This window comes from Xenopus tropicalis, chromosome 5 (assembly GCF_000004195.4).
Source record: "Xenopus tropicalis strain Nigerian chromosome 5, UCB_Xtro_10.0, whole genome shotgun sequence".
In the NCBI taxonomy this organism is placed as follows: Eukaryota; Metazoa; Chordata; class Amphibia; order Anura; family Pipidae; genus Xenopus; species Xenopus tropicalis.
Genome location: NC_030681.2, coordinates 159,727,041 through 159,752,383, shown reverse-complemented (window position 1 = coordinate 159,752,383; position 25,343 = coordinate 159,727,041). Strand labels below are relative to the sequence as shown.

At 50.7% G+C, this 25,343-nt stretch overlaps 2 protein-coding genes across 2 annotated transcripts in view; one reads left to right on the top strand and one right to left on the bottom strand.

Annotated features, from left to right (window-relative positions):
- Positions 1–2,065: 2,065 nt before the first annotated feature.
- fam166c (uncharacterized LOC100124944) lies at positions 2,066–16,070 on the bottom strand. Its single transcript, NM_001102884.1, is given in 4 exon segments — positions 2,066–2,271; positions 7,095–7,207; positions 8,807–9,080; positions 15,918–16,070. Coding segments are annotated over 4 exon segments (468 nt in total). The 5' UTR covers positions 15,992–16,070; the 3' UTR covers positions 2,066–2,264.
- Positions 16,071–21,178: 5,108 nt separating this feature from the next.
- LOC116411043 (otoferlin-like) overlaps positions 21,179–25,343 on the top strand; it is a 98,507-nt gene continuing 94,342 nt past the window's right edge. Inside the window, exon 1 of the mRNA XM_031902816.1 lies at positions 21,179–21,347. Coding sequence (XP_031758676.1) covers positions 21,269–21,347 — 79 coding nt within the window. The 5' untranslated portion in view covers positions 21,179–21,268. The remainder of the gene's footprint in view (positions 21,348–25,343) is intronic.

Genomic DNA, 25,343 nt, shown 5'->3' with positions numbered 1-25,343 from the left:
AGTAATTAGGGGGTTACCTGGGAGGGCTGTGATTGGCTGAAGGCAGAGAGTTACAGCAATTAGGGGGATACCTGGGAGGGCTGTGATTGGCTGAAGGCGGTGAGTTACAGTAATTAGGGGGCTACCTGGGAGGGCTGTGATTGGCTGAAGGCAGAGAGTTACAGCAATTAGGGGGATACCTGGGAGGGCTGTGATTGGCTGAAGGCGGTGAGTTACAGTAATTAGGGGGATACCTGGGAGGGCTGTGATTGGCTGAAGGCAGAGAGTTACAGCAATTAGGGGGCTACCTGGGAGGGCTGTGATTGGCTGAAGGCAGAGAGTTACAGTAATTAGGGGGATACCTGGGAGGGCTGTGATTGGCTGAAGCCAGAGAGTTACAGCAATTAGGGGGTTACCTGGGAGGGCTGTGATTGGCTGAAGGCAGAGAGTTACAGCAATTAGGGGGTTACCTGGGAGGGCTGTGATTGGCTGAAGGCAGAGAGTTACAGCAATTAGGGGGTTACCTGGGAGGGCTGTGATTGGCTGAAGGCAGAGAGTTACAGCAATTAGGGGGTTACCTGGGAGGGCTGTGATTGGCTGAAGGCAGAGAGTTACAGCAATTAGGGGGTTACCTGGGAGGGCTGTGATTGGCTGAAAGCGGTGAGTTACAGTAATTAGTAGTGATGAGTGAATCTGTCCCATGACATTGGCTGTGATTGGCTGGAGGCTACTGACTGAATTTACATATTTTTCCTCCACTTTAACCAACAAACTGTTAGTGGGGGGCCTGGCAGTGACCCCGGTATTTACTGCAAATATAAATATGAGCTGTAACCTCAGCTGAACACAAGGGGGCGTCGGTGCAACACAATTCCCTCCTTATGGACCTTTTCCTTTTTATTTCGGCTCTTGTTTCATCCCGGTTCCTGCGGGGCCCCATTGTCATTGCTGCAATTTGATTGGGCAGTAAGAGTGACTGATACTGGGTCGTTATATCCGTCTAAATGTCACCCCGGTTTTAGCTGCTGTTGCAATTGGTCTTCATTTTTTATGTGTGTTTTTTTTTTAATTATTTCAGTTTTTGTTCAGGAACTTTTTGGAATTTTTAGCAGCTATCTGGTTGCTAGGGTCCAAATTACCTTAGTAACCAGGGAGTGGTTTGGATGAAAGACAGGTATATGAATAGGGGAGGGGCTGAATAGAAAGATAAGGAATAAAAAGTAACAATAACAATAAAACTGGAGCCTCACAGAGCAATAGGGTTTGGTTGCCGGGGTCACTGACCCCCATTTGGAAGCTGGAAAGAGAAGAAGAAGGGAAATAACTAAAAAACACAAAGCCCAATTCATTATCCCCCCCGCGCCCCCTCAGTCTGCAATTAAATTGTAATGAAATGATGTGTCGGGTTGTGTATGAGCGAATGCGATGTTCCCTCCTCGCCGGGGGGCGCAGACCCCCCCCATTATTCCTTTATTCCCTTAATGGATTCGCACTAATGCAGAAATAATGCGCCGACTAATGACTTGCTGCTCAGGGAATTGGCTTTGTGTCGTTATAAAGCCGCTGATTAGTGGGGAGGGGGGTCCGGGGGGGCCGCACAATCCAACAGATAAAGGGGGTCATTATATTTTAGCGCTTTAATATTCCCAGTTTTTATCTTCCTTTTTATAAACACATGTTACAGGGCTATTAGTAGCAGGGCAGCCGGGGGGGGGGGGGGGGGATACAACTATAGGGGGCCCTGGAAACCCCGGCAGCCATAATAGTATTGCCCTGTGAGGCTATTTAGCCCCTCTCCTTCATATACCAGTCTCTCGGTCAAACCACTCCCTGGTTGCTAAGGTCATTTGAACCCTAGCAACCAGATAACTGCTGAAACTCCAAACTGAAGAGCCGCTGGGCAAAAAGTGAAATAACTAAACAAATACACACATTAAAAACTGAAGACCAATTGCAAGACTGCAGATAAGTGAGACCCAGCTGCTGTGCTTAGACCCTCACTGAGCATTCTGGGAAACATCTCCTATTGTGGGGGTTCTGGATAAGAGATCCCCATTATTGGTGATGAATAAAGAGACAGGAGCAGTAGAGCAGATTGGTTGGTTTATAAGAGAGCGAATGAGAGAGCAGATATCCGGGGGGGTTCTATATGGGCACGGGGGGCCACAGTGATGTTCCTGGGGCCACGCCCCCTGCTTCATATTCTGCACTTGGCACCAATCACAGGGCACGGCCGCCCGTCCCACTGGGGTTCCTGCCGATTCCGTATTCCCGGCAGCGCGGCGTCACAGGCTGCAGGATAAATATATATATATATACAGTATATACAGTATAGCAGTGAGATTCCTCTAGCTCCACCCACTGGGTCATTAGATTGTGAGCTGTGTGGCATATATGCTCTCTCTACTTACCCCCCGTGTGTTCTACTTACCCCTGCCAACTACCCCCAGCTACCCCCCGTGTGTTCTACTTACCCCTGCCAACTACCCCCAGCTACCCCCCGTGTGTCCTACTTACCCCTGCCAACTACCCCCAGCTACCCCCGTGTGTTTTACTTACCCCTGCCAACTACCCCCAGCTACCCCCGTGTGTTCTACTTACCCCTGCCAACTACCCCCAGCTACCCCCGTGTGTTCTACTTACCCCTGCCAACTACCCCCAGCTACCCCCCGTGTGTTCTACTTACCCCTGCCAACTACCCCCAGCTACCCCCGTGTGTTCTACTTACCCCTGCCAACTACCCCCAGCTACCCCCGTGTGTTCTACTTACCCCTGCCAACTACCCCCAGCTACCCCCGTGTGTTCTACTTACCCCTGCCAACTACCCCCAGCTACCCCCCGTGTGTCCTACTTACCCCTGCCAACTACCCCCAGCTACCCCCGTGTGTTCTACTTACCCCTGCCAACTACCCCCAGCTACCCCCGTGTGTTCTACTTACCCCTGCCAACTACCCCCAGCTACCCCCGTGTGTTCTACTTACCCCTGCCAACTACCCCCAGCTACCCCCCGTGTGTTCTACTTACCCCTGCCAACTACCCCCAGCTACCCCCCGTGTGTTCTACTTACCCCTGCCAACTACCCCCAGCTACCCCCGTGTGTTGCACTTACCCCTGCCAACTACCCCCAGCTACCCCTCGTGTGTTCTACTTACCCCTGCCAACTACCCCCAGCTACCCCCCGTGTGTTCTACTTACCCCTGCCAACTACCCCCAGCTACCCCCGTGTGTTCTACTTACCCCTGCCAACTACCCCCAGCTACCCCCCGTGTGTCCTACTTACCCCTGCCAACTACCCCCAGCTACCCCCGTGTGTTCTACTTACCCCTGCCAACTACCCCCAGCTACCCCCCGTGTGTCCTACTTACCCCTGCCAACTACCCCCAGCTACCCCCCGTGTGTTCTACTTACCCCTGCCAACTACCCCCAGCTACCCCCGTGTGTTCTACTTACCCCTGCCAACTACCCCCAGCTACCCCCGTGTGTTCTACTTACCCCTGCCAACTACCCCCAGCTACCCCGTGTGTTCTACTTACCCCTGCCAACTACCCCCAGCTACCCCCCGTGTGTCCTACTTACCCCTGCCAACTACCCCCAGCTACCCCGTGTGTTTTACTTACCCCTGCCAACTACCCCCAGCTACCCCCGTGTGTTCTACTTACCCCTGCCAACTACCCCCAGCTACCCCCCGTGTGTTCTACTTACCCCTGCCAACTACCCCAGCTACCCCCCGTGTGTTCTACTTACCCCTGCCAACTACCCCCAGCTACCCCCGTGTGTTGCACTTACCCCTGCCAACTACCCCCAGCTACCCTCGTGTGTTCTACTTACCCCTGCCAACTACCCCCAGCTACCCCCCGTGTGTTCTACTTACCCCTGCCAACTACCCCCAGCTACCCCCGTGTGTTCTACTTACCCCTGCCAACTACCCCCAGCTACCCCCCGTGTGTCCTACTTACCCCTGCCAACTACCCCCAGCTACCCCCGTGTGTTCTACTTACCCCTGCCAACTACCCCCAGTTACCCCCGTGTGTTCTACTTACCCCTGCCAACTACCCCCAGCTACCCCCCGTGTGTCCTACTTACCCCTGCCAACTACCCCCAGCTACCCCCCGTGTGTTCTACTTACCCCTGCCAACTACCCCCAGCTACCCCCCGTGTGTCCTACTTACCCCTGCCAACTACCCCCAGCTACCCCCCGTGTGTTCTACTTACCCCTGCCAACTACCCCCAGCTACCCCCCGTGTGTTCTACTTACCCCTGCCAACTACCCCCAGCTACCCCCCGTGTGTTCTACTTACCCCTGCCAACTACCCCCAGCTACCCCCGTGTGTTTTACTTACCCCTGCCAACTACCCCAGCTACCCCCGTGTGTTCTACTTACCCCTGCCAACTACCCCCAGCTACCCCCGTGTGTTCTACTTACCCCTGCCAACTACCCCCAGCTACCCCCGTGTGTTTTACTTACCCCTGCCAACTACCCCCAGCTACCCCCCGTGTGTTCTACTTACCCCTGCCAACTACCCCCAGCTACCCCCGTGTGTTCTACTTACCCCTGCCAACTACCCCCAGCTACCCCCGTGTGTTCTACTTACCCCTGCCAACTACCCCCAGCTACCCCCCGTGGGTTCTACTTACCCCTGCCAACTACCCCCAGCTACCCCCGTGTGTTCTACTTACCCCTGCCAACTACCCCCAGCTACCCCCGTGTGTTCTACTTACCCCTGCCAACTACCCCCAGCTACCCCCCGTGTGTTCTACTTACCCCTGCCAACTACCCCCAGCTACCCCCGTGTGTTCTACTTACCCCTGCCAACTACCCCCAGCTACCCCCGTGTGTTCTACTTACCCCTGCCAACTACCCCCGTGTGTTCTACTTACCCCTGCCAACTACCCCCAGCTACCCCCCGTGGGTTCTACTTACCCCTGCCAACTACCCCCAGCTACCCCCGTGTGTTCTACTTACCCCTGCCAACTACCCCCAGCTACCCCCGTGTGTTTTACTTACCCCTGCCAACTACCCCCAGCTACCCCCGTGTGTTCTACTTACCCCTGCCAACTACCCCCAGCTACCCCCGTGTGTTCTACTTACCCCTGCCAACTACCCCCAGCTACCCCCGTGTGTTCTACTTACCCCTGCCAACTACCCCCAGCTACCCCCCGTGTGTTCTACTTACCCCTGCCAACTACCCCCAGCTACCCCCCGTGTGTTCTACTTACCCTTGCCAACTACTCCCAGCTACCCCCGTGTGTTCTACTTACCCCTGCCAACTACCCCCAGCTACCCCCGTGTGTTCTACTTACCCCTGCCAACTACCCCCAGCTACCCCCGTGTGTTCTACTTACCCCTGCCAACTACCCCCAGCTACCCCCGTGTGTTCTACTTACCCCTGCCAACTACCCCCAGCTACCCCCGTGTGTTCTACTTACCCCTGCCAACTACCCCCAGCTACCCCCGTGTGTTCTACTTACCCCTGCCAACTATCCCCAGCTACCCCCCGTGTGTTCTACTTACCCCTGCCAACTACCCCCAGCTACCCCCGTGTGTTCTACTTACCCCTGCCAACTACCCCCAGCTACCCCCGTGTGTTCTACTTACCCCTGCCAACTACCCCCAGCTACCCCCGTGTGTTCTACTTACCCCGCCTGCTGCCATGTTACTTGTCCCAGTGACTCCCCGCCCCTTCCCCTGTAGGCTGCCATTAGACTTCTCTAGCTCCACCCACTAGTTCAAGTGCAAGTAAAAAACAGAGGGGTGCAAGTAGAAAATAGAGGGGTGCAAGTAGAAAATGGAGGGGTGCAAGTAGAAAATGGAGGGGTGGAAGTAGAAAATGGAGGGGTGCAAGTAGAAAATGGAGGGGTGCAAGTAGAAAATGGAGGGGTGCAAGTAGAAAACAGAGGGGTGCAAGTAGACAATGGAGGGGTGCAAGTAGAAAATGGAGGGGTGCAAGTAGAAAATGGAGGGGTGCAAGTAGAAAATAGAGGGGTGCAAGTAGAAAATGGAGGGGTGCAAGTAGAAAATGGAGGGGTGCAAGTCGAAAATAGAGGGGTGCAAGTAGAAAATGGAGGGGTGCAAGTAGAAAACAGAGGGTGCAAGTAGACAATGGAGGGGTGCAAGTAGAAAATGGAGGGGTGCAAGTAGAAAATGGAGGGGTGCAAGTAGAAAATAGAGGGGTGCAAGTAGAAAATGGAGGGGTGCAAGTAGAAAACAGAGGGGTGCAAGTAGACAATGGAGGGGTGCAAGTAGAAAATGGAGGGGTGCAAGTAGAAAATGGAGGGGTGCAAGTAGAAAATAGAGGGGTGCAAGTAGAAAATGGAGGGGTGCAAGTAGAAAATGGAGGGGTGCAAGTAGAAAATGGAGGGGTGCAAGTAGAAAATAGAGGGGTGCAAGTAGAAAATGGAGGGGTGCAAGTAGAAAACAGAGGGGTGCAAGTAGACAATGGAGGGGTGCAAGTAGAAAATGGAGGGGTGCAAGTAGAAAATGGAGGGGTGCAAGTAGAAAATAGAGGGGTGCAAGTAGAAAATGGAGGGGTGCAAGTAGAAAATGGAGGGGTGCAAGTCGAAAATAGAGGGGTGCAAGTAGAAAATGGAGGGGTGCAAGTAGAAAACAGAGGGGTGCAAGTAGAAAACAGAGGGGTGCAAGTAGACAATGGAGGGGTGCAAGTAGAAAATGGAGGGGTGCAAGTAGAAAATAGAGGGGTGCAAGTAGAAAATGGAGGGGTGCAAGTAGAAAATAGAGGGGTGCAAGTAGAAAATGGAGGGGTGCAAGCTGAAGATGATATGTATCATTAGACATTTAATGGGGAACATGTGGCCCTGGGGCCATACACTCAGAGTACAGTAAGGGGAATACTTGGGGTCAGGGTCGGACTAGCCCCCCCCCCCCTTCCGGGTGCATATCTCATACTTCCCTAGGTGCTATTGGGGGAGGGGGGCCAGCAGGGGGCGCTGAGGCACCTGGGAGGGGTCGGGGTCGGCAGGGCCCACTAGGAGACCCCATCACTGGGCAGATACGTGGAGGGGGGACTGGATCAGCAGGAAAGCAATTGGGCCCATCAGGCAGACTCCACTAATGGGCTGGGGGGTCACATGATGGGGGCAATAAGGGCAATACTCACACTTGCTGGGGCAGCGGGAAGGTCTCCGGGTTCTTCACTGGAACAATAAAGTGCGGAACCTGATGGACAGAACCAGATTTGTCCCTGTAATGGTCCCGGTGCTGCTCGGCTGCCTGCCAGGGGCAAGTAGGGGGAGAGAGGGGCAAAAACTGCATTTACTGATTATGTTCATGTTATGGGGCCCCTTCTGCCCCCCCCCCCCCTGTCTAAATGATCCAAATGCCAAAATGTTCTGGGATATTTGGATCCAACTGAACCTTCTGAATATTATTTATCTGCCCCAACACCCCCCCCCCCAAGTAACAGGAATAAGGGGGCATACAGGTTCCCATAGCAGCGCTGAACTACAGCTCCCAGCATTCCCCAGTCTGTTAGTCAGTAAGGCATGATGGGAGTTGTAGTGCAGCAACCGTACTTAAAGGGGCGGTTCACCTTAAATTAACTTTTAGTATGTTATGGAATGCCCTTTTGCAGATTTTCAATCGGTCTCCATTGGCCTGGTTGCTAGGGTAAATAAGACCCTAGCAACCACATAGCTGCTAAAATGGAGAGCTGCTGAATAAAACTAAAAAACCTACTAAAAAATAGAAAATGTAACTAGGGAGCAGGGAGTGGGGCCGGGGGGGGGGGGGGGGTAAATGGCCATGGAGGGCCCCATCTGGCCCGCGGCCCTAGTTTGAGGACCACTGGTCTACATCATATTAAAAGTTAATTCAAAGGTGAACTACCCCTGTATAGCAACAACGCACTATAATAAGCCCCCCAGGGCCAATAGTCCAATCAGTGGGACTGTATCCTCCAATGAGAACCCTGGCTGCTCTATTAACCCTTTATACTCTAGTCTTGGCATCAAGAATAGTTGATAGGGTTGCAGGACTCTATTAGATCACTGTGTCATAACCCCGCCCCAGACATAATTGACCACGCCCCCCAACATCACCCCGCCCCATAATGTCACTGCTCCGCCTCCCACCTGGGTTTTGTAGACCCAGGCGACCCTGGCACCTGAAGAGCCCTAAATGCCATTTGAGAGAGTTTGCTCAGACTGGCACAATTGGCACAGTTGGATCAATTGACACAATTGGCACAGTTGGATTATTTGGCACAGTTGGATCAATTGGCATAGTTGGCACAGTTGAATCAATTGGCATAGTTGGCACAGTTGAATCAATTGGCATAGTTGGCACAACTGGCACAGTTGGATCAATTGGCACCATTGACACAATTGGCACAGTTGGATCAATTGACACAATCGGCACAGTTGGATTATTTGGCACAGTTGGATCAATTGGCATAGTTGGCACCATTGACACAATTGGCACAGTTGGATTATTTGGCACAGTTGGATCAATTGGCACAGTTGGATCAATTGGCATAGTTGGCACCATTGACACAATTGGCACAGTTGGATCAATTGGCACAGTTGGATCAATTGGCATAGTTGGCACCATTGACACAATTGGCACAGTTGGATTATTTGGCACAGTTGGATCAATTGGCATAGTTGGCACCATTGACACAATTGGCACAGTTGGATTATTTGGCACAGTTGGATCAATTGGCATAGTTGGCACCATTGACACAATTGACACAGTTGGCACCATTAGTACAATTGGCACAGTTGGCACAGTTGGATTAATTGACACAGTTGGCACCATTAGTACAATTGGCACAGTTGGCACAGCCGCTTCCTGCTCAGAGCATTTACCCACCTTGTGGAACTGTGTCAGCTCTTGGGCCCGCTTAAAGTCCCCGTTATACCGCGACCAGCTGGGCGAGTGCAGGAATCGGTCCCACCCCCGGGCCCTGTGCCCAATCACCAGAGCCGGGTCGCTTGCATTGCCCGTAGGGAACTGGCCCCCCTGGCAGTAGGGGCTGCGGCTGGAATTCAGAACCGTAGAGCGGAAATCCTGGAAGCAGCGGGCGCTGGTGCTGCCATAGGTGTCGCCGTAGGTGAAAGAAGCCGTGGGGATGTGGCCCCGGTACCTGCAACACATGGGGTAGTTAATTTGCCCATCTCCATGCCCAGGAACTTTCCCACAGTCCCATATGGAGTGGGCACCCATGGGTGGGCACCATTCCCTCCTCACAATGGGGCGACCCCTGGGGAATGGTGCCCACCAATATACTGTATATGATATAATTTTCAATTGTAGTTTCTTTTCAATTATTATTGGAATTTTCAATTTGGAATTTTGGTAGTTATCTGGTTGCTAGGGTTCAAATTTCCTTAGCAACCAGTTAGTAGGTTTTGGCTGCCGGGGTCAGTGACCCCCATTTGAAAACCGGAAATAGAAGAAGAAGGAAAATAATTCAAGAACTATAAAAAAAAAAAATCAATAATGAAGACCAATTGAAAGTAAGAACATTCTATGACATAACGAAAGGTTAATTTAAAGGGGAACCGCCCCCTGAGGCCATGTGAGTTTCTCCCCGTTGCCGTGGCGTTAGCACAGAGCAGCTAAATACAAGGCTGAGGGGGTAAGGTTACCCTGCTCCTATTGTGTAACCGCCGCCATTAAGTATTTATTCCGGGATAATAAGGCTTTTCTTCCCTGGTTCCACATGAGCTATTGTCAAAGGGAATGTGAGCTCTTTGGCCCAGGGGTGTCACTGGGGCTGCTGCTGTTTCCTACTGGCTGCGGGGGATGCTGGGAAATGGAGTTTTTTTTATCCCTTTAGGGCAAAGTGAATCCACATCCTGTGTGATTGGTCAGATGCCTGCCGCAGACTGCACTGGTGTCTACTCAGCCACGCCCACATGAATTGCTAATGAGCCACGCGGGGGGGGGGGGGGGGTTGTTAATTGAGGTTAATTAGTGCAACTTCCTTTGTATCGTTACTGGGCTCCATTACCAACAGTCGTTTATAATTTCCCCAGGTACAAAATATGGAAACATAGGTACCGACCCATGTGGTTCTGTTGGTCCCACTGTACAAATACAGATATAGAGACATAGGTACCGACCCGTGTGGTTCTGTTGGTCCCACTGTACAAATACAGATATAGAGACATAGGTACCGACCCGTGTGGTTCTGTTGGTCCCACTGTACAAATACAGATATAGAGACATAGGTACCGACCCGTGTGGTTCTGTTGGTCCCACTGTACAAATACAGATATAGAGACATAGGTACCGACCCATGTGGTTCTCTTGGTCCCACTGTACAAATACAGATATAGAGACATAGGTACCGACCCATGTGGTTCTGTTGGTCCCACTGTACAAATACAGATATAGAGACATAGGTACCGACCCGTGCGGTTCTGTTGGTCCCACTGTACAAATACAGATATAGAGACATAGGTACCGACCCGTGTGGTTCTGTTGGTCCCACTGTACAAATACAGATATAGAGACATAGGTACCGACCCGTGTGGTTCTGTTGGTCCCACTGTACAAATACAGATATAGAGACATAGGTACCGACCCATGTGGTTCTCTTGGTCCCACTGTACAAATACAGATATAGAGACATAGGTACCGACCCATGTGGTTCTGTTGGTCCCACTGTACTAATACAGATATAGAGACATAGGTACCGACCCATGTGGTTCTGTTGGTCCCACTGTACAAATACAGATATAGAGACATAGGTACCGACCCATGTGGTTCTGTTGGTCCCACTGTACTAATACAGATATTGAGACATAGCATAGGTACCGACCCGTGTGGTTCTGTTGGTCCCACTGTACAAATACAGATATAGAGACATAGGTACCGACCCGTGTGGTTCTGTTGGTCCCACTGTACTAATACAGATATAGAGACATAGGTACCGACCCGTGTGGTTCTGTTGGTCCCACTGTACAAATACAGATATAGAGACATAGGTACCGACCCATGTGGTTCTGTTGGTCCCACTGTACAAATACAGATATAGAGACATAGGTACCGACCCATGTGGTTCTGTTGGTCCCACTGTACAAATACAGATATTGAGACATAGGTACCGACCCATGTGGTTCTGTTGGTCCCACTGTACTAATACAGATATTGAGACATAGCATAGGTACCGACCCGTGTGGTTCTGTTGGTCCCACTGTACAAATACAGATATAGAGACATAGGTACCGACCCATGTGGTTCTCTTGGTCCCACTGTACAAATACAGATATAGAGACATAGGTACCGACCCATGTGGTTCTGTTGGTCCCACTGTACTAATACAGATATAGAGACATAGGTACCGACCCATGTGGTTCTGTTGGTCCCACTGTACTAATACAGATATAGAGACATAGGTACCGACCCATGTGGTTCTGTTGGTCCCACTCTACTAATACAGATATAGAGACATAGGTACCGACCCATGTGGTTCTGTTGGTCCCACTGTACAAATACAGATATAGAGACATAGGTACCGACCCATGTGGTTCTGTTGGTCCCACTGTACAAATACAGATATAGAGACATAGGTACCGACCCGTGTGGTTCTGTTGGTCCCACTGTACAAATACAGATATAGAGACATAGGTACCGACCCGTGTGGTTCTGTTGGTCCCACTGTACAAATACAGATATAGAGACATAGGTACCGACCCATGTGGTTCTCTTGGTCCCACTGTACAAATACAGATATAGAGACATAGGTACCGACCCATGTGGTTCTGTTGGTCCCACTGTACTAATACAGATATAGAGACATAGGTACCGACCCATGTGGTTCTGTTGGTCCCACTGTACAAATACAGATATAGAGACATAGGTACCGACCCATGTGGTTCTGTTGGTCCCACTGTACTAATACAGATATTGAGACATAGCATAGGTACCGACCCGTGTGGTTCTGTTGGTCCCACTGTACAAATACAGATATAGAGACATAGGTACCGACCCGTGTGGTTCTGCTGGTCCCACTGTACAAATACAGATATAGAGACATAGGTACCGACCCGTGTGGTTCTGTTGGTCCCACTGTACAAATACAGATATAGAGACATAGGTACCGACCCATGTGGTTCTGTTGGTCCCACTGTACAAATACAGATATAGAGACATAGGTACCGACCCATGTGGTTCTGTTGGTCCCACTGTACAAATACAGATATAGAGACATAGGTACCGACCCATGTGGTTCTCTTGGTCCCACTGTACAAATACAGATATAGAAACATAGGTACCGACCCATGTGGTTCTGTTGGTCCCACTGTACAAATACAGATATAGAGACATAGGTACCGACCCATGTGGTTCTGTTGGTCCCACTGTACTAATACAGATATAGAGACATAGGTACCGACCCGTGCGGTTCTGTTTGTCCCACTGTACTAATACAGATATAGAGACATAGGTACCGACCCATGCGGTTCTGTTGGTCCCACTGTACAAATACAGATATAGAGACATAGGTACCGACCCGTGCGGTTCTGTTTGTCCCACTGTACTAATACAGATATAGAGACATAGGTACCGACCCATGCGGTTCTGTTGGTCCCACTGTACAAATACAGATATAGAGACATAGGTACCGACCCGTGTGGTTCTGTTGGTCCCACTGTACTAATACAGATATAGAGACATAGGTACCGACCCGTGTGGTTCTGTTGGTCCCACTGTACTAATACAGATATAGAGACATAGGTACCGACCCGTGTGGTTCTGTTGGTCCCACTGTACAAATACAGATATAGAGACATAGGTACCGACCCATGTGGTTCTGTTGGTCCCACTGTACTAATACAGATATAGAGACATAGGTACCGACCCGTGTGGTTCTGTTGGTCCCACTGTACAAATACAGATATAGAGACATAGGTACCGACCCGTGTGGTTCTGTTGGTCCCACTGTACAAATACAGATATAGAGACATAGGTACCGACCCATGTGGTTCTGTTGGTCCCACTGTACAAATACAGATATAGAGACATAGGTACCGACCCATGTGGTTCTGTTGGTCCCACTGTACTAATACAGATATAGAGACATAGGTACCGACCCGTGTGGTTCTGTTGGTCCCACTGTACAAATACAGATATAGAGACATAGGTACCGACCCATGTGGTTCTGTTGGTCCCACTGTACAAATACAGATATAGAGACATAGGTACCGACCCATGTGGTTCTGTTGGTCCCACTGTACAAATACAGATATTGAGACATAGGTACCGACCCATGTGGTTCTGTTGGTCCCACTGTACTAATACAGATATTGAGACATAGCATAGGTACCGACCCGTGTGGTTCTGTTGGTCCCACTGTACAAATACAGATATAGAGACATAGGTACCGACCCGTGTGGTTCTGCTGGTCCCACTGTACAAATACAGATATAGAGACATAGGTACCGACCCGTGTGGTTCTGTTGGTCCCACTGTACAAATACAGATATAGAGACATAGGTACCGACCCATGTGGTTCTGTTGGTCCCACTGTACAAATACAGATATAGAGACATAGGTACCGACCCATGTGGTTCTGTTGGTCCCACTGTACAAATACAGATATAGAGACATAGGTACCGACCCGTGTGGTTCTGTTGGTCCCACTGTACAAATACAGATATAGAGACATAGGTACCGACCCGTGTGGTTCTGTTGGTCCCACTGTACAAATACAGATATAGAGACATAGGTACCGACCCGTGTGGTTCTCTTGGTCCCACTGTACAAATACAGATATAGAGACATAGGTACCGACCCATGTGGTTCTGTTGGTCCCACTGTACTAATACAGATATAGAGACATAGGTACCGACCCATGTGGTTCTGTTGGTCCCACTGTACTAATACAGATATAGAGACATAGGTACCGACCCGTGTGGTTCTGTTGGTCCCACTGTACTAATACAGATATAGAGACATAGGTACCGACCCGTGTGATTCTGCTGGTCCCACTGTACAAATACAGATATAGAGACATAGGTACCGACCCATGTGGTTCTGCTGGTCCCACTGTACAAATACAGCTATAGAGACATAGGTACTGACCCGTGTGGTTCTGCTGGTCCCACTGTACAAATACAGATATAGAGACATAGGTACCGACCCGTGTGGTTCTGCTGGTCCCACTGTACAAATACAGATATAGAGACATAGGTACCGACCCGTGTGGTTCTGTTGGTCCCACTGTACAAATACAGATATAGAGACATAGGTACCGACCCGTGTGGTTCTGTTGGTCCCACTGTACAAATACAGATATAGAGACATAGGTACCGACCCATGTGGTTCTGTTGGTCCCACTGTACAAATACAGATATAGAGACATAGGTACCGACCCATGTGGTTCTGTTGGTCCCACTGTACAAATACAGATATAGAGACATAGGTACCGACCCGTGTGGTTCTGTTGGTCCCACTGTACAAATACAGATATAGAGACATAGGTACCGACCCATGTGGTTCTGTTGGTCCCACTGTACAAATACAGATATAGAGACATAGGTACTGACCCATGTGGTTCTGTTGGTCCCACTGTACTAATACAGATATAGAGACATAGGTACCGACCCGTGTGGTTCTGTTGGTCCCACTGTACTAATACAGATATAGAGACATAGGTACCGACCCGTGTGGTTCTGTTGGTCCCACTGTACAAATACAGATATAGAGACATAGGTACCGACCCATGTGGTTCTGTTGGGGAACACTAGGTGGGGCTGTGGGAGAGGGGAGTTACCGTAGGAACCTTATTCCCCTTTGCAGCTGTAGGATCTATTATCCCCAATACCTGGAGTTTTCTGCATAAGGGATCTTTCCATAATTTGGATCACCGGACCTTAATTCATGAGGAATGTCCCCAATCCGTAGCACAAGGGGGCTGCTCTATCCCAGGGGCTGCTGGGAGCAGATGCTTCGTTGTCAGTGTTAGAGCCCCACGCAGGGGCCCCGGGGCAGAACTAATGTATAATACCCCCGGGGGGGGCAGATTCTCCGAGGCTCATTAGGCCCCTGTACATGCTGTTACCCTCTGTGTCCCATCTGTTACTGGCACAATAGCAATAGAGAACACTAATGTGTCTGTGAATGGGATTCCCCAAGGGGGGGGGCCCTTATCTGTCCCCTGGGGGCCACGTTTAAATGTAGGTCACAGGGGCGGGGCTTTATTTATTGCTAGGGATGGGGGGGGGGGGGTCAGGCCCCTCACAGTAATAGGAAAAAGCTGGAATGAATAGGGTTTCCCCCAGGGGGCGCTGTTTCCCTGCAGTCAGATCAGTAGAACAGGTTCCCTGCTATGAAATGGTTAAACCTTAGCACCACTTGCCAGATTCAGGCCTAAAGGTACAACTACACAATTACTGCTCCAGTCATTCAATGTGACTGGGAATGCTGGGATTTGTAGTCCAACAACAGCAGCCACTGATTTCTAATATCCCCTTGTTCTAATTAGGGTTACACTGAGTTTGTATCTAAATCCTCTTTCCCTTAAAGGGCCGGTTCACCTTTCAGTTAACTTTTTAACTTTCCAAGCAACTTTTCAATTGGTCTTCATTATTTGTTTTGTACAGTTTTTGGATTATTTCCCTTCTTTTTTTTTCTATTCAGTCCTTCATCTATTCATATTCCTGTCTCTCGCTGCAACTCGACCTTTGCAAGTCCCTGGTTGCTATGGTAAGACGGACCCTAGCAACCAGCTAACAAAGTTGCCAAACAAATAGAATAATTTTAAAAAAAAAAGACCAATTGCAAATTGTATCAGAACATCACATCATACTCAAAGATGAACATCCCCTTTAAGGACACACGGAGGCAGGTAGATTGTAAGCTCAGTGGGCCAGAGACTCATTGTAGAAAAGCCTTATCTGAGGCTGAAAGGAAGTCTAATCTGTCCCAGTAAGAGAAGGGTTAACCCTGAGGCCACACCCAGTGAGAGGCTTACCCAGGCATGAGGGCCGGTGGGATGTAGGTGGCATTATTGTGGGTGATCAGGGTGCCCGCGCTCCTACTCGCCATCTGTCCCCTCCGCTCTGGTTACGTGATCCTCAGGGAAACCCAAGAGCGACGGCAACTGTCTGACTCCTGCCCCGGCCCGTGTCCCTGGGAGTCACAACAAACGGCCAGTAGCCCGGCAACCACTCCCCTGACTGCACCCGTCTCCTTCTAACTGTCTCCTCCTACTGGCAATGAGTTCCCTGCAGCCTCACGCCTTTATATGGGCACAGAACCCCTCAGTGACTGCTAATATCCTTATCATTTACAGTAGGGGGTACATTATCCCTTATAATACATGAGTGATACTCAGAGTTCCCTGTATAACTCAGCCTGCAGCCTTGTGCCTTTATATGGGCACAGAACCCCTCAGTGACTGCTAATATCCTTATCATTTACAGTAGGGGGTACATTATCCCTTATAATACATGAGTGATACTCAGAGTTCCCTGTATAACTCAGCCTGCAGCCTTGTGCCTTTATATGGGCACAGAACCCCTCAGTGACTGCTAATATCCTTATCATTTACAGTAGGGGGTACATTATCCCTTATAATACATGAGTGATACTCAGAGTTCCCTGTATAACTCAGCCTGCAGCCTTGTGCCTTTATATGGGGGGCACAGAACCCCTCAGTGACTGCTAATATCCTTATCATTTACAGTAGGGGGTACATTATCCCTTATAATACATGAGTGATACTCAGAGTTCCCTGTATAACTCAGCCTGCAGCCTTGTGCCTTTATATGGGGGGCACAGAACCCCTCAGTGACTGCTAATATCCTTATCATTTACAGTAGGGGGTACATTATCCCTTATAATACATGAGTGATACTCAGAGTTCCCTGTATAACTCAGCCTGCAGCCTTGTGCCTTTATATGGGGGGCACAGAACCCCTCAGTGACTGCTAATATCCTTATCATTTACAGTAGGGGGTACATTATCCCTTATAATACATGAGTGATACTCAGAGTTCCCTGTATAACTCAGCCTGCAGCCTTGTGCCTTTATATGGGGGGCACAGAACCCCTCAGTGACTGCTAATATCCTTATCATTTACAGTAGGGGGTACATTATCCCTTATAATACATGAGTGATACTCAGAGTTCCCTGTATAACTCAGCCTGCAGCCTTGTGCCTTTATATGGGCACAGAACCCCTCAGTGACTGCTCATATCCTTATCAGTTACAGTAGGGGGTACATTATCCCTTATAATACATGAGTGATACTCAGAGTTCCCTGTATAACTCAGCCTGCAGCCTTGTGCCTTTATATGGGGGGCACAGAACCCCTCAGTGACTGCTAATATCCTTATCATTTACAGTAGGGGGTACATTATCCCTTATAATACATGAGTGATACTCAGAGTTCCCTGTATAACTCAGCCTGCAGCCTTGTGCCTTTATATGGGCACAGAACCCCTCAGTGACTGCTCATATCCTTATCAGTTACAGTAGGGGGTACATTATCCCAGAGTTCCCTGTATAACGCAGGCTGCAGGCTGATAGATGAGTGGGGGCCGGTCGGGGGGGGGGAGTTATTATGTGTTTACAGTGGGAGCTGATGGGCGGCTGACAGGGAAGTGACAGGCGCAGTTATTATGGGATGTGACGGGCTGGTTACACATCAATGCACCATTTATCAGCCATGAATAGAGTCGGTTACAGCTGCCAGTGAGATGTCTCTGTGCCCCCCCCCCGGGGAAACATGGCGGCTCATAATCAGTTCCTCTGGGGTGGGGGGACCAGGCTCCTCCTCCAGCTCCACCTCCCCAAGGCGGTAGTCACAGAGATCCAATAGGAAGAGCAAGTAGGTACTCATTTGCCCCGCCCTCTGTAGCGCTGGCACCGGATTTACCAATGGGGCCCAGTAATGATCGTCCAACCAGAAGCCCCCAAATTCCCAGCCGGGGCACTATGAGCCATGAACAGTCACTGAGGCCCATACCCAGCATGCATTGCGTGTGTGCCCCCCCCTATCTGCTCCCCAACACAGAGACAGGGAATAGAAAGGATCCCAATAAAGCTCCGCACCATCTGTGTCTGCAATTAGGGACTGTAACGAGTCACGTGACCAGTAACGAGAATAATAACGAGGCCAGGGAAACAGATGGAATATAGTTCTGTAGATATATCTGTATATATATATATATATAATGCTGCTCAGGCTACAAGGCTTGGGGGGGGGGGGCAAATCCTTCCTGATAAAGGGGAACTAAAGCCAAACACTAGGAGGAAAGGCAAAGAGAGAGCTTGGCTGTGGCAGGGAAACTAAAACCACTGAACTTTTACGATGTAATATAATAGGGCCCTCTGGTTATAGTATGTAAGGGCCCCGGGTATTTCTACCTGATCCGCCAGCGCCGGTTCTGCCCTGTAACCGACCCAACGCGGGGCCCACGGCTCAGCACTCAGGGACTCGGAGCCAAGACACAAGCTGAGCCCAGATGGGAGACACATACGGCACCGACTTGTTTGTAATGTAACAAAGTAGCACTGAGCCCCCACATAGGCACCTACTGAGTCGCACACTGCTGCCAGCCAATAGGGAGAGTCCCCTCATAGGGGTCTGTTTTGCCTGATAAATGCCTGTGGAAAAGGGGTGCAGTAACAATTGCTATGGGACAGACGTTAGTAACGCTCAGGGAGCATGCTCAGTAGGGGCTGAAGGTGCTGCTGGGAAATGGACCAACTAATGTACCGACTGTAACAGTTGCTATGGGACAGACGTTAGTAACGCTCAGGGAGCATGCTCAGTAGGGGCTGAAGGTGCTGCTGGGAAATAGACCAACTAATGTACCGACTGTAACAGTTGCTATGGGACAGACGTTAGTAACGCTCAGGGAGCATGCTCAGTAGGGGCTGAAGGTGCTGCTGGGAAATGGACCAACTAATGTACCGACTGTAACAGTTGCTATGGGACAGACGTTAGTAACGCTCAGGGAGCATGCTCAGTAGGGGCTGAAGGTGCAGCTGGGAAATGGACCAACTAATGTTCCGACTGTAACAGTTGCTATGGGACAGACGTTAGTAACGCTCAGGGAGCATGCTCAGTAGGGGCTGAAGGTGCTGCTGGGAAATGGACCAACTAATGTACCGACTGTAACAGTTGCTATGGGACAGACGTTAGTAACGCTCAGGGAGCATGCTCAGTAGGGGCTGAAGGTGCAGCTGGGAAATGGACCAACTAATGTTCCGACTGTAACAGTTGCTATGGGACAGACGTTAGTAACGCTCAGGGAGCATGCTCAGTAGGGGCTGAAGGTGCTGCTGGGAAATGGACCAACTAATGTTCCGACTGTAACAGTTGCTATGGGACAGACGTTAGTAACGCTCAGGGAGCATGCTCAGTAGGGGCTGAAGGTGCTGCTGGGAAATGGACCAACTAATGTACCGACTGTAACAGTTGCTATGGGACAGATGTTAGTAGACAGACCATTGGGCTCCACTCTTGACTGTTACTAAAGGGTTAAATTATTTTGCAAAAAGAAGAAGGTAAATCTGACAATTTGGGCCTTTGCGCATTACTGCCACCTTTTGGGCACTCGGGGAATGGCATCTGGAAATAGAAATATTTATATAAGGGAAATAATAATCCGACTAATTCAATGGAATTCATGGAATGATGCACACAGGGGCCACGTTTGCTAAGCTGAGTAACTGGCCAACTCACTGGCTAACACTGGCCATTTAAGACAACATCACCAGTCATTAAGTCCAGTTGGGCAATTAAATAGCCGAGTGTTTATCAGTAAACACATATAAGCTGCATGAAGATTCCCATATATATATATCATTGTGCAGGGATATTGGTTGAGCTGATTATTGGGCAGGTCAGTGCAGTACGTTGGCCAGTGAATCAGCTGGTAAGGAATAGGCTCCTCTATCCCAAGAGCCAGTATTGCCCCACAGCCGCACAGGACCTCTCCTTGTACCTGGGCAGCAGCTTCTTTATATCAGGTACTAGCTGAGGGAACAGCTGTCACTCCCATCACAGCCCCGCCCCCCTCCATTCAATGGACCAATAGAAGCCGCTATACAGTTGCCTTACTATACACACTGCCCCACAGTTACCCTAATTGGCTCCGCTCCTCTTATCCCTATAATATATGTCCGACTACTGTACTCACTATTCCACCCTTACTGCCCCTTACTGGGGCCAATTGAGGGGACAGTAAGTGTAGGGCAGTGTGTATAGTAAGGCAAGGACCTTATTATACACACTTATTATACACACTGAGACTGCCCTACACTTGCTGTCCCCTCAATTGGCCCCACCTTGCAATACCAGGTCCTGCTTCGGACTGGGCCACCGGGGTACTGGGAAAAATCCTGTTGATCCCCCCCAAGGTGCTCCCACAATCCTCCATCCCCCTCCCCCGACATGCCGCAGGTAAATTTCTTTAAGGAGCAATTGGGGGAGGGCGTCGGAGGGTGTTGGGGGCAGGGCCATTGGGGGTTGTAGGGGCCCCTGAGGCAGAAGCCCCAATGAGCCCTTTACCCCCCAGTCCGACCCTGGGCTGGTCCCTCTCTACTAACACGCCTAAGTATGCACACTCGGGGGAGGGGGGTTGGGTAGGTGGTGGGAGCTGGGGGGCAGTGTGAAGACCATGGTGAGGGTACCCTGGGGGGGGGTGGAGGCGGGGGGCCCTGCACTCCCCAGTCCAACGCTGATGATCCCACTCTTTTGTCCTACTAAACACTATCCTAAAGTTGCACCCCCTTCCCTAGACCCCACTGTACCCTAATAATTATGGTATCCCCCAGTTGTACCCCTCTCCTGGCACCATCTTGCATTACTATAAACACTACCCCACAATTAAAGCCCCTACCCTTGATGCCACCTTGCCTTACTATACACAATGGGGGGGGGGCGGGCATTTATCAACACTGGGCCAATTTGCCCTTGGGCAGCTACCCATGGCGACCAATCAGATTGTTGCAGTCATTGTTTTACCTGCAGCTGGCTGACCCCCCACTATCCAAGGAACAACCCCACCATATTAACCCCTTCCCTGCTGCGGTGTGATAATGCCATAGTGTTGGGGGGTATTGGTTCTGCCCAATTCTGATCCTTGTGCAAGTGGGGGTGATCCTGGGGGGCCGACAGGCAGGGGCTGAGCCAGAGGTATCTGCAATAGGAAGGAGAGGGAAGGGGCCAGAGAATGGAGCTGCTGAGTGACAGAGGGAGGAGGAGATTACCGTGACAGCCCCCTCCTCTGCTGAATGAGAGAGACTGAGAGCAGCTCAGCAGTCTGACCGCTCGCTGGGTACCACTCACTCCTCATCTGCCCAGCGCCATGGCCCTAATAGTGCATCTCAGGACTGTCACCGACCTGCGGGGGAAAGGGGACCGGATCGCCAAAGTGACGTTCAGAGGTACAGTGATTGTGGGGGGCTGTGCTGGGGGGGAGGCTCTGCAGGTTGGGGATGGAGTGGGAAAACTTCTGTGCAGCTTTGGTGCAGGGAGTTGCTGGTGGGATTCACCAAGATGTAGGCAATAAGGTCACTGGCAGTGGAAGGGTTAAATAAAGTCTGTGCCCGTAGCTGGAGTTGGGGCAGGGGGGCCCCTGGCCATGCAGTGTGTGTGAGTGAGGGGCCCCAGGAGTTGTGTATAGTCTATTGCTTTTTGTTGCATCCTTAACTCTCTCTGATCCTATGCCAGCCCCTTGGCACTGCTGCCAGCCCCTTGGCACTGCTGCCAGCCTGTTATATGATAGTAAGTGAGGGCAGAATGCTGGGTACGGGCAGCCGCAGTGTTTGCCCCGAGAACATAATACAGTGACTGGGGTGGCTGCTGCCAAGTAGTGCACTAATTGCCCCTATGGTGGCACTGGGGTCTCAGTGGGCAGGCAGGGTGGCATGACCTGGGTCTCAGTGGGGCAGGTAGGGCAGCATGACCTGGGGTCCCAGTGGCACAGATAGGGCAGCATGACCTGGGGTCTCAGTGGGGCAGATAGGGCAGCATGACCTGGGGTCTCATTGGCGCAGATAGGGCAGCATGACCTGGGGTCTCAGTGGCACAGATAGGGCAGCATGACCTGGGGTCTCAGTGGCACAGATAGGGCAGCATGACCTGGGGTCTCAGTGGGGCAGATAGGGCAGCATGACCTGGGGTCTCAGTGGCACAGATAGGGCAGCATGACCTGGGGTCTCAGTGGCACAGATAGGGCAGCATGACCTGGGGTCTCAGTGGCACAGATAGGGCAGCATGACCTGGGGTCTCAGTGGGGCAGATAGGGCAGCATGACCTGGGGTCTCAGTGGGGCAGGTAGGGCAGCATGACCTGGGGTCTCAGTGGGGCAGGTAGGGCAGCATGACCTGGGGTCTCAGTGGCACAGATAGGGCAGCATGACCTGGGGTCTCAGTGGGGCAGGTAGGGCAGCATGACCTGGGGTCTCAGTGGGGCAGGTAGGGCAGCATGACCTGGGGTCTCAGTGGCACAGATAGGGCAGCATGACCTGGGGTCTCAGTGGGGCAGGTAGGGCAGCATGACCTGGGGTCTCATTGGCACAGATAGGGCAGCATGACCTGGGGTCTCAGTGGGGCAGGTAGGGCAGCATGACCTGGGGTCTCAGTGGCACAGATAGGGCAGCATGACCTGGGGTCTCAGTGGCACAGATAGGGCAGCATGACCTGGGGTCTCAGTGGCACAGATAGGGCAGCATGACCTGGGGTCTCAGTGGGGCAGGTAGGGCAGCATGACCTGGGGTCTCAGTGGGGCAGGTAGGGCAGCATGACCTGGGGTCTCAGTGGCACAGATAGGGCAGCATGACCTGGGGTCTCAGTGGGGCAGGTAGGGCAGCATGACCTGGGGTCTCATTGGCACAGATAGGGCAGCATGACCTGGGGTCTCAGTGGGGCAGGTAGGGCAGCATGACCTGGGGTCTCAGTGGCACAGATAGGGCAGCATGACCTGGGGTCTCAGTGGGGCAGGTAGGGCAGCATGACCTGGGGTCTCATTGGCACAGATAGGGCAGCATGACCTGGGGTCTCAGTGGGGCAGGTAGGGCAGCATGACCTGGGGTCTCATTGGCACAGATAGGGCAGCATGACCTGGGGTCCCAGTGGCACAGATAGGGCAGCATGACCTGGGGTCCCAGTGGCACAGATAGGGCAGCATGACCTGGGGTCTCAGTGGGGCAGGTAGGGCAGCATGACCTGGGGTCCCAGTGGCACAGATAGGGCAGCATGACCTGGGGTCTCAGTGGGGCAGGTAGGGCAGCATGACCTGGGGTCTCAGTGGGGCAGGTAGGGCAGCATGACCTGGGGTCCCAGTGGCACAGATAGGGCAGCATGACCTGGGGTCCCAGTGGCACAGATAGGGCAGCATGACCTGGGGTCTCAGTGGGGCAGGTAGGGCAGCATGACCTGGGGTCTCAGTGGGGCAGGTAGGGCAGCATGACCTGGGGTCCCAGTGGCACAGATAGGGCAGCATGACCTGGGGTCCCAGTGGCACAGATAGGGCAGCATGACCTGGGGTCTCAGTGGGGCAGATAGGGCAGCATGACCTGGGGTCTCATTGGCACAGATAGGGCAGCATGACCTGGGGTCTCAGTGGGGCAGATAGGGCAGCATGACCTGGGGTCTCAGTGGGGCAGGTAGGGCAGCATGACCTGGGGTCTCAGTGGCACAGATAGGGCAGCATGACCTGGGGTCTCATTGGCACAGATAGGGCAGCATGACCTGGGGTCTCAGTGGGGCAGATAGGGCAGCATGACCTGGGGTCTCAGTGGGGCAGGTAGGGCAGCATGACCTGGGGTCTCAGTGGCACAGATAGGGCAGCATGACCTGGGGTCCCAGTGGCACAGATAGGGCAGCATGACCTGGGGTCCCAGTGGCACAGATAGGGCAGCATGACCTGGGGTCTTAGTGGCACAGGTAGGGTGGCATGACCTGGGGTCTCAGTGGAGCAGGCAGGGTGGCATGACCTGGGGTCTCAGTGGAGCAGGCAGGGTGGCATGACCTGGGGTCTCAGTGGAGCAGGCAGGGTGGCATGACCTGGGGTATCATAGGAGCAGGCAGGGTGGCATGACCTGGGGTCTCAGTGGAGCAGGCAGGGTGGCATGACCTGGGGTATCATAGGAGCAGGCAGGGTGGCATGACCTGGGGTATCAGTGGAGCAGGCAGGGTGGCATGACCTGGGGTATCAGTGGAGCAGGTAGGGTGGCATGACCTGGGGTCTCAGTGGAGCAGGTAGGGTGGCATGACCTGGGGTCTCAGTGGAGCAGGCAGGGTGGCATGACCTGGGGTCTCAGTGGGGCAGGTAGGCATGTGGTACCAGCAGATGCCCATACAGGATTATAAGATGTGCTGTTAGGGAATGTGATGCTCTCTCTGCTGTGATTCCCCTGCCTGTTATTAAGGTACTTTACTGTATATTACTGTATATTACTGTATATGAGGTACATTACTGTATATTACTGTATATTACTGTATATATTACAGTACATTACGGTACATTACTGTATATTAGGTACATTACTGTATATTACAGTACATTACGGTACATTACTGTATATTACTGTACATTACTGTATATTAGGTACATTACTGTACATTACTGTATATTAGGCACATTACTGTACATTACTGTATATTAGGTACATTACTGTATATTGGGCACATTACTGTACATTACTGTATATTAGGTACATTACTGTATATTAGGCACATTACTGTACATTACTGTATATTAGGCACATTACTGTATATTAGGTACATTACTGTATATTAGGTACATTACTGTATATTACAGTATATTAGGCACATTACTGTACATTACTGTATATTACTGTATATTAGGTACATTACTGTATATTACTGTATATTAGGCACATTACTGTACATTACTGTATATTTGGCACATTACTGTATACTACTGTATATTACTGTATATTAGGCACATTACTGTATATTACTGTATATTAGGTACATTACTGTATATTAGGCACATTACTGTATATTACTGTATATTACTGTATATTAGGTACATTACTGTATATTAGGCACATTACTGTATATTACTGTATATTAGGTACATTACTGTATATTACGGTACATTACTGTATATTAGGTACATTACTGTATATTAGGCACCTTACTGTATATTACTGTATATTATGGTACATTACTGTATATTAGGCACATTACTGTACATTACTGTATATTACGGTACATTACTGTATATTAGGCACATTACTGTACATTACTGTATATTAGGTACATTACTGTATATTAGGTATATTACTGTATATTACGGTACATTACTGTATATTAGGCACATTACTGTACATTACTGTATATTAGGTACATTACTGTATATTAGGTACATTACTGTATATTAGGCACATTACTGTATATTAGGTACATTAC